This window comes from Centruroides vittatus, unplaced genomic scaffold (assembly GCF_030686945.1).
Source record: "Centruroides vittatus isolate TY-2023 unplaced genomic scaffold, ASM3068694v2 contig_864, whole genome shotgun sequence".
NCBI classification, from domain to species: Eukaryota; Metazoa; Arthropoda; class Arachnida; order Scorpiones; family Buthidae; genus Centruroides; species Centruroides vittatus.
Genome location: NW_027122564.1, coordinates 200,642 through 218,416, shown reverse-complemented (window position 1 = coordinate 218,416; position 17,775 = coordinate 200,642). Strand labels below are relative to the sequence as shown.

Sequence of the window (17,775 nt, the reverse complement as noted above, 5' to 3'; positions counted from 1 at the left end):
ATCCCTGTTATATCACTATGGTTTTGATTTAATTCAGTTCCTCCTTCTTAGTTTTATAATTGGATGTGTAAGTGTTTTCCCTTTTTATTAATGATCTAAAGCCTGCTATTTCAAACTTGAATGGATTATGTGAATATGCTGATATCAAAACATGGTAGTAGGATGGGTTTAGATGTACAGTACTGTAGTGTGAAATTGTTGTTCCATGCTTCTTATAGTGATGTCAAGAAAATGCACTTTGGGAAAAGGAAAATTACAGATTTTTAATTTTTCCTTGAAGGTTTATCATCTAGAGAAACAGCAACAAGTATTGGTCATATTCTATAAATCTATCTTATCAAGAGTTGTCAACTGTAGTAAAATCTTAAAGTGCAAAAAGAAAAAACAATCTTGACTTAAAGAACAACACAAAAACAGAAAAGTGGCCTGGGCAAAGAATACATATCTTGAAGGAATGAATAGAGGAGCATCAATTTTAGCATTGAGAGGAAATTCAACCTAGATGGACAGTTCCAATGGCTTGACATTTTACAGATATGATAGAATACAGAAACAGATCTGCAAGTGACAACAGGGAGGAAGATCGGTGATGGTGTGGGGCTTTGGTTATAGTGGTGAAACAAATTGTATTCCCTACAGGTTGAATGAAAGCTATTGACTACCAACATCTGTATTATAAACGACTCAACTGACCAGATAATATGATACGAACAATTCTTTATTAACACAACCAAAACACTTCTACATCTGGCTGGTTCTCTAGAACGACTCTCGTTTGTTTATTTCTCCTCTCCTTTTCATTCCACCACCTCGGCACCTACACGATTACATTTAATGTTTATTCAAATCATCAACATATATTACATCTTCCCCTTTTCTTTTACTGCTGGTAATCCAGATATGGTCTTGGGATTTGTACCGGTCTGCCACTATGGGTTTTGGAAAGGTTCTCTTCACCCAGTGAGGAGTTTTCTATGATTTCTGGTGTTGCTTCATAAAGTTTCTTATTCCTGGATCCTGTCCCATTCTTCGTCCTGGGAGGTGTTTCTTTCTTGGGAGTATTTTGATTGGACGATCCAATCGAATTATCGTCATCGATGATTTGTGGTTCGTCTTCCTGGGAGAGTGACTGGGGAATAGACAATGGGTGTAAATGTATTCTGTTCCTGTGGAACGTGCCACTGGGAGTTTCGATAATGTAAGATCATGGAGTATGGTGAGCTCCCTTTACCTTTCCATATGTTCACATATCTGACACCCAGACTGGCTGTCCTATCTTCAAATGTGGAAGAGTTTTTACCCCGTGGCATCAATCAAAATAGGTTTTCTGTTTATGTCTTCCCCTTTTCCTTCTTTCTTACTGAAGTGAAATCAATCAAACGAGTATCAATTGTTGATTGCTTGATGGCAGGGGTGTTCTCAATCTTCGGCTCATTAACAGTTCTGCCAGACTATAGCCATTCTCTAATGGTGCAGATCTCATTGCCAGCAGCATCAAATAGTGATCATGCGATTCAGATTTCAAGTAATGACTTTTGAAGTTTTTGACCATTGATTCAATGAATCCAATGCAATCTGCCAAAACTTTGTATTAGCATCAATAATACTAAAGATTTTTGCGTTATGAAGTTGGCTGAGTGTATAATCGACCGATGCATTGGAAAGTATTCTCTCTCTCAATGTTCTCATTCAATTTAGATAGATCGACGCAAATTCTTATTACACCTGATTTCTTCAGAACCAAAACCATTGGAGCACACCATTCTGCAGGTTCATCTACTGCCTCAATTATTCCCTATTTACCATATCATCCAAAGTTTTCTTGAGCTTATCTCTCAAGGGCAATGGTACTTTCCAAGGAACTGCCAGAGCATAAGGTTTTGCTTTCAGTTTAAGTTTAATGTGATAAGGTTTCTGTACTTTTCCAATTCCCTGAAATAGATTCAGGAATTCTTTAAATGGGTCAAAAGTAGAGTTTAGTTCCTGTACTCTTTTCACAAGATTTAACTGTTCACTCGCTTTACCACTCAACAAGGAGTGTTCTAGTTTATCTATAACATATATGTCTTCTTGGATGTGGAATCTCTTATTTCTTAGCTTCTCCGTAAACACTCCCACAACATCCAGGGTTTTCTTTCCAGGGCCGTGTATAGATCTATTTGTTTCTTGTAATTTAACACAAGATAGCACTCTGTTATATGTCTCAGGTGGTATAACTGTGACATCTGCCTCTGTGTCAATCTTGAAATTTAAAGGAATGTCTCCCACCGAAAATGTTTGCATTCCACTGGTTAAGCTGTCTCTTAACGCTATTGTTTATATTACTTGACCCTTTAACATGTCCTAGAAATGAACTTTGCTTAGGTTCTCCTACTTCATTTATACCCACTTTAGCTTTACAGCTTTACAGCTTCGCCAAAATTTCCTCGACTTTTTGTCCCGTTGTAAAGTACTATTTTTAGTATCTTAGGAATTTGCATAATGACCTACTTTTTTGCACTTATTACAGACTGCCTTACATGCAGAGCAATTTAGTTTAGTATGTTTCACCGTTTTTCCACACCAATAACGGGAATTTGAAGTTTTGTTTCCGGTAAACGAATTGTCGGTAGCTTCCGGCTTTGAAAATACATTCTTCCTACATGTAGTTTTGCGTAATGCCATTATATGTTATTCCCGGAATTGTTCTTAAAAGCTTCTTGTTGCTTTTTTACTGTTTCAGCCTGTCTCGCAGTGTTTATTGCTTTATCCAGAGTTAGTTCCATTTCAAGTTGCAAACGTTCCAAAACCTTTTTGTCTCTAATGCCGCAAACTATTCTGTCCCTAATCATTTCATCTTGAAACGAAGCAGGGAAATCATACGTTTTAATCAGACTATATAATGAGGTTACAAAATTCTCCACTGTTTCTCCTTCCTCTTGAAACTGAGAGTAGAATTTATATCTTTCGTAGATAACATTTTTAGTTAGGACGAAGTATTTTTCGAATGCCGCCTTAACTTTTGAATAGTCATTTCTATCCTCCTCTGGGAGACTAAATGACGCCAAAATTTCCTTGACTTTTTGTCCCGTTGTAAAGTACTATTTTTAGTATCTTAGGAAACCGACACTAACTGCGGTCGGTAAAACTTCCGTTAACCTAACGGGTACTTTATGCAGATTCGAGATTAGTTTGCCAGGCCTGGGCTTTTAAGCGTGCACCGAAAAATTAGTAATAATAACGATAAATATCAAGTCAAATCAAAAAGTTCAAATATATTTAATTAGTAACTAGAATGTACTACGTACAAATGTCAATAATCCAAACAAAATTTATTAACGAAAATCAACAAGTCAACCCGACAATAAACTCAGCTACTTAGCTTAACTTAATATTAATTCCCCTTTGAAAATTCGACAAATCAAATACTTAGAAACTATGAACAAAATCTCTTACTAATTAAACGTCTATCTGTCACCTCACTATACGAAGAACCTATTTCTTCAATCCTTTCGATATCGTCAAATCGTCAATCGAATTCCTCTTTAACACCTTGGATCGTCCAATTATCAATCTGGACTTCTATCAGAAAATACTTCGCTTTCGAATTCACCTCGCTCTCAAAGTCGCCTCGATTTGGAAATCACCTCTCTCTTCTTCGGTTAACGTACGGGTTTTATACTGTGAGGTGACGTCACACTTCAGCTGAGTTACTCCCCTTATTTACATACTTAGTTGCTAACATTAATTTTCTTTTCTGGCAGCTTTAAGTTTCCGACAAAGCTTATAAACCGTTTACAAAGTATTTATCATAATTTTCTGGGATGTTAAGACAGTTTATCAAGTATTTCTTTACTAGTGAGTGTGGGGACTCCCCCCTCCATTTTTTTTCTGCGGACCGTTTACTTCCGCTGGGCAGCGCAAGTGCGCAAGATTTTTCCTACGGCGCTTATTTCTCCGTGAGTTGTTTTATCTTCTTTTTTTCGTTACTAACAAGAGAGTGGTGGGGAACCTTCGTCCTAAATAAGCATAAGCCCCAAACAAAATATAATAAAATGGAAAAATAATAATAAAATAAAAATAACGCTCGGACTCAGTTCCTTACACCATTAAATATATGAAAGAATTTACCTGGTCAGTTTCCTCTTTATTATGGAAACCAGACGCTGTTCGAAATCATTCAAAACGCCCTATCCATGTTCTCCAATCTTTGGGACGAATATTAAAAACTTCTGGCGCTGGGATCTGATACATTTTCCTCTACGCTGCCACCATGTATTATAAATGACTCAACTGACCAGATAATATGATACGAACAAGTCTTTATTAACACAACTAAAATACTTCTACATCCGGCTGGTTCTCTCGAGCGACTCTCACTCCATTTGTTTATTTCTCCCCTCCTTTTCGTTCCACCACCTTGGCACCTACACAATTACATTTTGTTTATCTGAATCATCAACAATATATTACATTACATTTAATGTTTATTCAAATCTTCAACATATATTACAACATCTGTTAGAATAGAGCCTTATGCCTATTGAGACCATTTTGGATCTCTCAGCATGACAATGCAACCATACATGCTAAGTCTACATAGAAATGGTTCTTGAAAAATGGAGTTCATGTTGTGGAATGGCTAGCCAATTCACCAGACTTAAATCCCTCTAGAGAACCTCTGGAAAATGTAGTATAGGACTGTGTAAGCCAGTGGTAAACATAACATTGAAAACTGAAGAAAGCAATTATGTCTGCATGAAATGAAACTGACATTTTTTGTATTGCAGAAGCTTGTAGAAAGAATGCATAATCATGTATTTAAGGTTATTTTGAAAAATGGTTTATTTAGTGGGTATTAAAAAGGATTGTTGCAAAATAATCATTTTTTTTTTTTGTTTTTCTTTTACACTTTACTGAAAAATAACTGCTATTTATTATATGTAATATATAAATCATTTGTTAATGTTTCTATAAAAATTACATTTGCAGTTACTTGTGTTGTTTTAATAAAACTATGTTCAGAAAAACGTAGTAGTTGTATCAATTTGAAACTGATCTTATAAATATTGCATATACTAATTTTAATGCAAAACAAGAGATTCTTAACTCATGTCTTTAAGTAATAAATATATTTGAATATTTATCTGAAATCCAAAAATATTATTAAATCAAGTATTTTGTGCATTTTAACAATTGAAAAATTCATATAAATTATTTTTGTTCATTAATAAAAATAGAACTTAACAATAAATAAATAACAGAAAAGCAAATAAAGTATGACCAATTAGTAAATCAGATCTAAAACTGCTTCAAATCATTATTTTAGCAATTTTAATTTTTAGAAATTTTTTGCTTTTTTATAACATCATTAAAAATATGCAATGAATGATTTTTGCATTTTTTGTTTTTGTTTATTTTTTTGTAAGCATTGTATATAAATAGAATGAATATCACAAACTCTTTAATGCACTCTACATAATTCATGTAGACTGTTTTCTCTCTTCTTTTTTGTATGCCTTATCTTTGTTTCCTTTTTTAACATTTTTTATAAACCTACAAGTTAGCCTTGGGTGTGGGCTATCTTCTTCAAGGTTTCCAATTCCTTATTTCTCTTCTCTCAGTCATTAGTTATGTTAATAGCTCTCTCAATTAATAAGAGGAAGTTGGAAAAAGCTTTCTACAAAAAACTAAAAAGTGACAAAAAAAAACTTATTTTTAAAAAAGGAACTGTATCTTATTTGAATTGATCAGAAATGATGAAGGAGAAAAATAAGAGAAAGAAAAGTAGTAATAGAAGTATATGTTATTCTATTAAGTGATGACAGAGCAAAAAAAATAAAGTATACATGAGAACTACAAAAAGGTCACTACAAACTAGGGTAGAGGAACATAAAACAAACATCAGGACAGGAAAAATCACCACCATATTAAGTCAAGAAGCAGTTAATATAGGAGCAAGGTACAGTGAAACAACATAAGAATGTTAGAAGAAATAAAGAGAAGAGACTTGGAGATTGTAAAGAAAAATGTGGATATAAGAAAGGAGTTTGAGAGAGGAAGTATTTAATGGCAAAGAATATGGAATGTTACCAAATACTTGGAAATGACTCATAAACAAGATGCATTTTAGGACATAAAGATAGTTTTTAGGGCTTTAACATGTTGACTGCCGACAAATTATCTCTTAGTTGGCACTCAAACATCAGGAGCCATCTATGAGATAAGTTATATAATGATATCTGTAGTGTTTTGCCAGATATGATTATTTCTGTAGTAAGTAGTTATTATAACTGATTAGTGGGCATCTGGAATGAGAATGACATATCAATTGGATATTACAGAACAAACTATAAAGAAGTTTAAAATGTAATACAAGTTTTCTGTTTATTACCAAATATGAACATTTTCTTAGTAAATATACTACCATAGTGGCTAATTCATGCCTGGAATATGAATGACAATTCAATTTGCTGTCATAAAGGAAAAGTTTATTGAAAAAATATTGAAATACATTAAAAAATTAAAAATATATATATTTATTTATATTACCCAAATTATGGATTCACAAAAAGCACAAAGTGGAATTTTTGTAAGAGGGTAAAATGTGTGATTTGCATTTGGTGATTTTATTATTATTTTATAGTTGCCTTTTTTTTCCTGAAGTGTTGTATATAGTTTTTATGTGATGAGTATGAAATATTGCACATGTGGGTGAATGAAACATGTTGAATAATTTTCTAAGTAGGGGTAGGATTGTTAGGATGGGTGTCAACAGTTGTAGATTACCCAATGATGTGATGTTATATAAACATACTTAGATGACTTAACTATCAAGCTGATTCACTTTTGTATCTTCTGGTGATGGGTTTGATTGCCTGACAGTGCTTGAGAAAAATCTGCTTTAATGGTTATTAGATAATAACCATTAAACATCTGAGTTCCTAAAATAATATACAGTAATGCCTTGACTTACGCGAACCCGGAGTTACGCGATTTTCAAATCTCGATGATTCATCTTTTGTCTGAGCGCCACGCAACTATTGATTACTCACTCCCCCCACACTATTGTTCAGCTTACATGTTCAGATGTATCGTGCGGAATCGATGCATAGCTACAATTTATTCTGTTATTTACTTCTGTGTTCGTTATATCTACGAAGACTTGAGAGACTCTACTATGTCATGCAAATGAAGTAGAACTGATTCTTCTGCATCAAACAAGAAAAGAAAACTTTATCTTTGGAATGTAAAGTTTACATTATTAAAGACTTTGATACAAAAATGAAAATTTATGAATTGGCAAAGAAGTTTGATCTACGAAATCGACGATCAGAACAATTATAAAAGGTAAAGAAAAAATTCTCGAAGCTTGTGAAATATGCTCAATCTTTAAATTCAAGCATCATTCGTAACACATCATGTATGTTATCTTGTGAAGGGTGAAGCGCGATAGGAATACACAGACACGTGAATTCAATTAAAACAAATTTAATTTCGCGATCAATAATATATACAAATGAGTTCTTTTTGGATTCCCTCAGTCCAATTTCTCTTACTGTCCGATTGTAACAATAACACAAGTAGCTTACCTTCTTGTCAACTACTTGCCCGACAATACTAATAAAACCCGCGCGATCCTTAACTAACTTAAACCTAAGGATAGAAAAGTATAAAGATAAGGAAGTGAGAAGAATTGATAGGACAGTGGGGTACCCTTTGTTCTCGCTGAACTCCGATGCCGGCTGGTGGTTTATTCGGCATGTCTCTGGGTTCGTCAACGTTTTAAAAGAAAACTCTTTTTAGGATAAATTCTTGTCAGTATCTTTGATTCTGCGGTCCGGATCTTCACCTCACGGCTCTCTATTCGACCCTCGTGGAATTCCCTCTCACGAGCTCGCTGTTCTCATCCGTGCTTCCTCGTGTCAGGCCAGAGAAAAAAGTGACCTCTCGTGACCCAGATTCGACTCGTCCTCCACTCGAAGTCTTTGTTCCACACGACCCCCTGGTAGGTGGGGAGTGGGAAGCTCCAGTTCCCAGAAGCCAGAACAATGAACAAAGAAAGTTAGAAAGAAGGGTTAAGAAAGAGAGAAAATTATTAAAACTAATTAATTCTAAAATACATATGTACAGAAATATGGCGTACAGCCACAATCTAAGATTTTATTACACACTTTTTTTTTTCTAAATTTGTTTTTTTAATCTCCGGCCTCAATTAAAAATAATTTGTATGTATTTATATGCAAAGTTATACTCTGACTTACACGAATTTGACTTACGCGGTTATCGCTTGGTCCCACCTATCGCGTAAGTTCGGGATATTACTGTATTATCAACTAATAGACAAAAAAAAATTAATTACAGCATTATTCAGATGTTAACTGTTGTATTTATTACAATACATGGAATTAAGAAATCTTGTTATATGATATTTTATTTATAACTGATATTTCTATTTGTAACATTACATTTGTTTTGAAGATGATCACATTATAACCATTAAAGTAGATTTTTTGTTATTTTTAAAAGAACTTGGAGTACCGGAAATTTAAAAGGCTTAGGAAGTGATATTTGTAATATTTTTTAATTAGTAAATAGATGGATAAAACATATTTTCACTATTAAGAGATTAGGATTATTGGATGGCCTGACCATTATAGTTCATTAGATCTTTATCAAATAATGAAGCACATAAAAGTTTATTTTAGCATTTATGATTACTATTATTTAATAAATAAAATGGAAATAGATTGATACAAAAAAATGTTATTATTTAATGGCAATTTTGTGTTTTTGACACTTGTAAGCTTGGCTTTGAAACAGCAGTTCTTGATCATGGTCTAGCTCTGGTTCCACTCAAACATTTAATTTTTAGATGCAGTTTTTCAATATAGGAGTAAATTATTCAAACCATTTTATTTTGTTAATTTATTTATAATCAGTTTTATCACTTTATATAAATTTTATGTAAACAGTAGAAATAGATCTTTTCATCACAAATAACAATATGTAATTTTATCATTATTCTCACATATATCAAGCTGTCATTAATGAGGTGGAAATCATAGAAAAGAGAATGTCAACAATAAACAAACAACTAATAACTACTATTCACTAGTTATTAACCATCATTACACCTGCACCTGATTGAAAAGTGGTTTAGTCTGATTTTACAATTGCCAGTTTATATTAGAAAGACTATGAAAGTACTTAATATATTGATATTGATTATATTTAACAGTACTTATTATTGTAGCAGCTAAGACAAAATTAACATTGTAACAATTTAATTATTTTTAAAAGGCTACTAAAATACTGTTCATATTATGGTATCAATTATAGTTGATATAAATTAATTTTGTTTAATTCTGAAAAAATAAACATAGGATATATCAGGAATATATCTTTGATAGCTTATCAGAAATATAAGGTTTAAAAATTTTTAAAAAAATACAGTATTTGCAAAGTGAAAACTTTGAAATTTTCAAGTGAATAGCTGAAGAAATTAACTCTTAAACCCAAAACACGAGAAGACAGATCTGGAACTGAAGCTAAGAATTTTTTAAAGAATGTATGGCTCTGGGCTTTAGCCCAGCTTTAGCAAAAAATGAAAGGTCTGGCTATAAAGTCTCATTTGTAAAGTTTGGAAGTTTCTCTTATACTTATTTTATAACAATGGTTCTTGAACTTTTTAAAGAGATGCCCTCTGTTTTTGCAAAATATTTTTGTAAAGCATTACTGATCTATGCGCATAGTGGACCTTTTAGGTCAAGGTGCATTTTGCTTACTATCTTTCACCTCACAATATTGGCCTATACATACAGCTAAGACTTTCTTAGTATTTTGATAGTAAATAATTATATTTCAATAGACTAAAAGTAAAATACCATAAATACCATACAATACAGAGATACTTACTGCTAAATTAAGTCAAATTTTGATAAGGTAATGATCATTTCAAACTGAAACCTCAGTTTACAATATGACAAAACTATAGCCTTACTCACTTTTTCTAGCAGATAATTTCAATCTAGCATCGGATTTCTTCAGTGTGCCCAAGTGACCTCGCTGCTAATTTTGCGAAAACAAAGGGTGACCCATGCATTTTCCGGCTCAGTGCAGCATTATTTCTCATTCTGTGAGCATTACCCTGCGATGACCCACTATTGGCCAATGTTTCCATTCCCTGAACACTGGGAGTTCGGTTATGGGTTTGTGCTTTGCCAGGACAGGCTGGTCACGTGGAGTTTTCTGGGTTTTCTCCATGTCTGTAATCCCTGAATAGGGGCCAGTTACCCTTAAACGGATCTCCCAGAAGGCATTATTTCCCACGATATGACCATCATAAATGCATGCAACTACTATTACATGACAATTATGTTACACTTTACCATGGGGCGATATATGCTAGAAGCTCATGTCCAACTAACTTCTACAAGACAAGACATTACCCCACGTGTCTTGCCAAACAATTCCATTGCTTTCTTTTAGATTAATATTTTTATATTAATTTCTTATTGCTTTTAGTATTTAACGCTATATTAATTCTCTATAAAATGTGTTTTTGGTATGTATTTTGGAGTGTCTAGAATGAATTAATTGGATTTACATTGATTTATATGGAAATAATTGCCTCAGTTTTCGTCGATAATTTGTCCGATAACAATCGACGAAATCCGAGGTATCACTGTAGTTAGTAGGTAACTTAACATACTATTTATTGTTTAGATCTATGTGATTGTTATTTTTAAATCTTAAAAAAATTTTTAGAAAAATTTAAATATTCTTAAAATTAAGTTCTTAATTTGTATTAATTTCATTCCAAAAATGAAACTGCACAAATAAAGTTGTTTAAAAATTATTATTTGTGATATTATTTATAAGTTTAAAATTTTATGTTATGTTTAAAATGAACCAAGAAAATAGCAGTTATTAAAATTATTTTTAAAAATTTATTGAATAATTCTATATTTTTAATTTATAAAAAAATAATTTTTTAAATGAAACAGCTAATATAATAATATTTTTATATCAGTAATGAGTTTAGTAGAGTGGTTGCTGAAGAATATCTGAAGTACTTTGATTTTGTTTCGGATTCCTTGGATAAAGCACTGCGAAAATTTCTCAAAAAATTTTGTTTAATTGGAGAAACACAGGAGAGAGAGAGAGTATTGCTGCATTTCTCAAAACGTTATCTTGACTGTAATCCTGGCATTTATCGGTCTCAAGGTAAATTTTTTGAAAAGTAGAAATAATTATTATGTTAGTCTATTTCTGAAAATTTCTTATAAAATTGAGTATAAATATTATTTATTATGATGAAAAGTAAAGTATAATAAAAGTAAATTCTTAAGTAAGTTATTTTTTAAAACAGATGCAGCCCATACCCTTACCTGTGCTTTGATGTTACTTAATTCAGACCTTCATGGAGAGGTAGACGGTACTTACTAACAGAATTAATTACTAATATAATTAGTGTCTAAAAGAAATTATATTTAACAAAATCCATAAAAAATTACTATCTTAAGATTTCCACAGTAATTTTAACATTCTATTACTTCTGTAGGTATTAATAGAAATCTTAATAATATAATAATTATAAATTTAATCATTTACTTTAAAGAAGAGTGTTGGATCTTATGATAATCATATACTGCAATCTCCATTTCACTCAGTAAATAATGTAGAAAAATCTTTGGCACTCTTCTACTTTGTTATCCACACATGACATGATATTGTTTGCAACCTTTCTGCATGCCATGCAATGCCAAAGCAAATGACATACGCTCAGTGCCATTTTCAGTATTGAGAGCAAAGATTTTTTTTAACCTCCATGCTCTAGAACGAACTCATCAGAAAAAGGGTTTTATTTTGGGGATTTAATGAAAAAAGGGGGCTTTGAATTTTTGGGGGAATAATTTGAAAAAGAAAATAGAAAACATATGAAAAAATCCCAGAAGCTGGAAAATAATATAAATACTCACAGACACCTTCTATACTGGTACCAGCATATACATTTATTGGAAAAAATGAATGTTTTTGATAACTTTCAGAGATCTTCTTTATGTTATTATATTTGTTTCCATAAATTGAATGCTATTATTAGAAAACCTTTAGAGCATTTGATTTATGGAAATATACAACCTGATGTAGATCTCTGAAAGTGATTGAAATATTCATTTTTTTTTTCAATAAACATAATCTTCTGGAACCAGTAGAGAAAGTGTCTATGAGTATAGTAAACATATATTTCGTTGTATAAAATAAGTTAAATAAATTACCAGTTAAGGATAACGAAACAGACATTATTAGCTTTGTTTTGTTATCCATCTAATTATATACTATACCTAGGGAATAAATTAACAACTGGATAACAAAACATTCTTATTCATCTGCATTGTTATCCATCTATTTGTTACACACCTTACACACTTCACTTTAACTAAAAAGAATCAAAGTGGATAAAACACCAGTGGCATGCAGTGACTATTTCCAAAGAGACCAGATGTGAGAAAACTCATTTTTCATACATTAGCCTATAACAATTATTATTTAAGGACCCAGAAAAAACTCATTTGAATTGACAAAAACAATTTTCACTTCACACCAGGAATGTTATATGGGAGAGAAATCACATCTAACTGATGTTAAAAACATGTATTTATTAAAAATTGTGAGTACTTTTGAAGACTCACAATTTATATTTTTTCAGAATTCCATTTTGAATTCTATTGGAAATTCTATTTGTATTTTAGCCTTTGTCATCAGGCAAAAATTGAACACAAATTTTTATTGAATATTTGATATTCCAATCTTGTGCCTTTACTGAATTTAAAAAGAAATGTTGCAGTTATGATTTATTTTTATGTTTAAAATTTGTGTTAGATTTTTGCCTGATGATGGTCTGTATGTCTTCAAAAGTACTTGCAATTTTAATAAATGTGTTTTTTATGTTGATTAAGTGTGATTTCTCTCCTAAATTCATTTTATTCAGACATTATTGGCATATTAATTTTTTGATTTTATTTTGTGAAAAAAGGCACAGTAAGTTTTTACAATTTTTTACAATCTTTAAAATGTGCATTCCACTGTAGAAGTGCTCATTGGGATAGTGCACACAAGACAGCAGAGTTTGTATGTTTCTACATATGCATCTTCAGCTAACTCTGTACATTTCAGAAAACTCATAATTTCATTCACTGTTTTGTTTGAGAAATCTGACATTCTGTAGACTTCATTAACTCGCTTCTGAAATTTTCAAAATTGAACATATTCCTATAATTAGATTTCAAAAAAGCAAAGTCTTTGGGAAACATGGTTTTAAATGAATAAAATTTTTTTAAGTCAGTTAATTCCAGAAACTGAAGTTTTTCAGATCGTTAAATCTTACTTGCATCTAACCAATGATTGTATCAAAAATCTTATTGTAGAGATGTAAATATTTCATTCTAGTGTCATTTTCTCTGTGACACTTTCCCAGTGATATCATGTCAATCTTATGATGATTGTGATATTATATATTATCATTTATCATCGATGATATTATGTCAATTTCACTCAATAATATTATGTCTTTCTTTTACATTTACATAAACTTCTTGGAAGTTGTTTTTGAGCTATTTGGAGGGCAGAAATTGTTTCTTTCACTTTCTCAAGACTATATTTAATATCGTAAGTTTAAATTTGAAGAATATTGAATAATGTATCAATAAGGGAAAAAAAATATGGCCAAAAATTTCCAGATAGAAAGAGAAATTAAAATCCTTGAAAGATGTTAAATATCCTTTGGCAGTTATGATATGAGTCAGCATCCAAGTTTCTGGATTATTAACAATATCTTCAAAAAAATTGATCAACTCTGTTTTATTTCCATAAATCACATTTACAATTTCTGAGTTGTAGTTCCATTGTGTATTTGCCTCTGTATGAAACCATTTCTTCACTTCTGACTCACTCAATGCATTTACATGCTTTGTAGAATGTGAGAAAAATAATGGAAGGTCACTCAATGTCTTAAAAAATATGTTGCTCTCTATTATGATTTTCACTGATTTGTGAGTTAGGTCTGTATGCATAACAGTATATGAAAAGTGCATTGGGACTATTCTTCTTTACAAGAGTCTGCAGACCATTTAAATGGCCAGAAAATGTTGCAGCTTCATCAAAACTGTGAGGACTGGATTAAACCGGCAAGTCCGATTTTAAAATTTTATTGTTCAAATCCCCTTGGGAGATAGCAATCAAAATCGGAGATAGAGATCAAGATTCAAAGGATGTGCAGCCTTCCGCTGTCAAACTCGCTTCCCTCCTCTCCGGATCCGACTTCTGAGTCACGGAGATTGACTCATCACCCTCCGTCGCGATTGGTGATCACAGCGGACGAGACCTGGAGTATATAAAGGGGGGAGATATCTGAGGACGGGGTCGCTGAAGGTCCGCATAAGACGCCCGACCCGTAGGATCAGTCCTGAGAATCGAGGGCCGAAGCCGCCGAAGACGAGCCGCCCCAACTGATCCTCCTGCTTACCTCCACGACCGGAGAGCCAAGACGATTTCACCTTCGATTCCAACCGAGATATCAGAAGACGAGGTATGATCCCCCAACATGTGTAAACTCTCTCTCCCGCGATTAGGGACGGGACGCGTTAGATTTCTGTATTTTGTTTGTCCGTCTAAATAAATCGTCATGTGTTTTCATCATGGGTCCGTTTATTCGAATATCGCCTTGAACTTATCGACGAACCCACACACTTCCTCCACTCAACCTGACAATTAATTACCCAATCTCGACGAGTCGGGATATCATAAAAAATTTGCCATCCTTGACAGTGGGGTGGGTCTTGCTGACCTGTTCACCGAAAAAAAAGGAGGTACGACTCCATCCTACCTCTCGGCGTTCCCACAAAACCCTACATCACTAGCCTATCTTTACATCCAAAATCTGAAAGTACTTTAAACACATGGTTGCTTAAAGCAACTGCTGAGCAATCCTTGCTCACATTTTTAAATCCAAGAAATCTCTCGATTTTCATACTGAATAACAGTGGAAAGTTCAGATAGTTTTGAAATATCTGTTGTTTCATTGAGCATGTTTGCAACAATCTGGCATCCTTTATTTAGCCCTTTATTTTATCTTGAACCATGTCTCCAATACATTCAATAATGCCATTTTGAACTCTGTTTGAAGTTCCATATCCTTTGGTTTTTTGTTGTGATCATCCAATTTGCTTTCATATTTCACTAACATATACAGCAACTCAACATAGTTTCCCCAATTGATAGATTCCTTGCCTTCATGATCTCTGAATGGTATTCCCTGCTTTACCAGTAGACATATGATATCAATGAATTGTTTCATTATTTCTCGATTGAAGTCAAAATCTTCATTGTGCTTCAAAACTTTTACTCTGTATTGATTAGGTTTTTCATTTCCCAGTCCTTTGCTTGACCTGGGATTTTGAGAAAAAGTGATCTGTTTTTCTGAAAACCTGGAATATAATTAATTATTTTTAAGATATAAAATAAATCCAGTTCCTATCTTCAACTGTGCTGATTCCCTTAGCAATCATTGATTTGTTTTCTTTTGAAACAGAAATATTTGTTTTAATATATTCCAATTTATTAAACAGATCTTTATTGTTGCAAACATGCAAGGATGAACCCAAATCAACAAGAAATATGGTTTCTTCTTTATTTTTCCAATCAATTGAACTCTCACACGAAAATAACTCCTTCTGTTATGATATATTTTGTGACTTAGTTCTGAAGAAAGTCTTTCTCGTCATGATTATCTTTTGTACAAGTACGACAAGATCTATTGGTTCCAAAATAACATTTGTTATTACTGTGATTATTTTTCTTACATATAGTACAAAATTTGCTACCAGTTTCTCTGGGACAGTATCTGGCCAAATGCTGTCTGCTATTACATCTAAAACACTTCCTCTCATTGTGAAATGCTATAACTGCAATGTCTTCTTTCTTCATTTCTTCAGTTACATTTTGTCTTAATTCTTTTGCTGTCTAACTATCAAAGTTCAAAAGGGTTTCTTCATCTCTATTTGTTGAATCCCAAGCTATTTTTAACATCTTAAACTTGTCAGGCAAAACAGTCAATATCTTGGTTATGATCATTTCTTCATCGATTCCTGTTTCAAATTTTTTAGTTTATGAATAATAGTTTGCAACTGACTGAGTCATTATGTCACTCTTCTATCAAAGGCAAAATTATAAATGCTTTGTAAGAGATTATGTCTCTTAAGAAACATGAAGCAGCTCTTGAGAATCTTTCTCAAATATATTGCTCAGCAAGTCAAACATTTTCTTAGTAATTATACAGGTCATTATATGTACCAGAAGACTCTTATCAATCATCGATATTATGTATTTTTGGGCTTTAGCATTTTCCATTGCTCGAATTGCCTTTTCTTTATCATCCTTAAAGATCATTGTTGCAAGTCCATTGACTTTATCCTGATACCAGCTGCCTTCAGAAATATCATCTGAAATTTTCATATTGTAAAACTTTCCATATTCTCTAACTTTTTGAATACTTGTGAGATTGTTTTCAGCATCCATTTTGATCTATATCGATACCTTCTAATAATTGTATCAGCAATCATATTTCATTAAATTAACGTGTAAAAAGTACAACGTGAAAGGAAAAACACATACACGTGTTGATCAATTAAAATGAATTTAATTTCGCGTTGGAAATAAATATTACAAATTCTTTATAGATTCCTGCTGTTCTTCAGTGTTCGTATTGTAACCATAATCCATGTAGTTCAGTTCCGTTACAAATGCCACCTGACAATAATACTTAACTAACACGCGTGAATTTTAATTGGACTTAAAACTAATAAAAAGGGATAGAAGGAAAAAAGGGAAGTAAGAAGGATGATAGGACAGATGGGTACCCAATTTTTCAGCTGTTATTTAACGCAGATCCTCATTTTGACTTATAATGCTCGTATGTTCTCTTCTCTTAAAAATGACGTTTTTTTAGGGTTTGCTTCCAGTTGGTCGGATTCTCTTCTCGATCTACTCCTTAAGGTCCTCTTCCACAGCGCTTGCCAATTTCTGAATCACGAGGTTCGCCGCCACACGTTTTTCTCCATTTGTGTCCGGCCAAAGAATGTCCACTGGAATGTCCCTTTCCTCAACCATGTGATCTTCACCTGCAGTGTTGTTGAGAGGCTTAAACACAAAGTTTTATAATTATTATTCTTTTTCTTTTAACACATATAACCTGCAGAAAATTGCTAGAACAAAAATAAAACATTCACAACACTAAACTGTTGTGTAAGATTTATTGCATTATTATATAATAATAATGACTTATTATTATTAACATTTAGTTTTGCATTTAATATTCATAATTCACTAAAAAATATTTAATAGATATTATTGTTGCAGTTTTGTTTATTTAAAATATCTAATTTGTAAACATTATGTAACTTTTTTATTTTATTGTCATTTCAGAGTGTTGTACATAAAATGACATGTGGAGAATTTATTGAGAATCTGTCTGAATTAAATGATGGAGAAAATTTTCCTAGAGATATTTTAAAATCACTTTATTATTCAATCAAGACACAACCATTGCAGTGGGCCACGTATGTATTTTATTTTTAATACAATTCAGTATTCAACTATATTTTTATTAAATTGTACTGTACAGTTATAATTTCAGTATTTTGTTTATCATTAAATAAATTGTATGATAAAAAAATTTTTTTATATCATATAATTAATGTTTAGTTAATTTTTTATTTGTAATGAATGTTTACCCAT

General features: G+C 32.2%; 1 protein-coding gene across 4 annotated transcripts in view; it reads left to right on the top strand.

Moving 5' to 3' along the window:
• Positions 1-17,775, top strand: part of LOC136982824 (PH and SEC7 domain-containing protein 1-like) — a 158,441-nt gene that overhangs the window by 77,233 nt on the left and 63,433 nt on the right. For all 4 annotated transcript variants that reach the window (XM_067279351.1, XM_067279350.1, XM_067279352.1 and 1 more), the window contains exons 4-6: positions 11,015-11,208; positions 11,354-11,412; positions 17,464-17,597. In XM_067279351.1, coding sequence (XP_067135452.1) covers positions 11,015-11,208; positions 11,354-11,412; positions 17,464-17,597 — 387 coding nt within the window. The remainder of the gene's footprint in view (positions 1-11,014; positions 11,209-11,353; positions 11,413-17,463; positions 17,598-17,775) is intronic.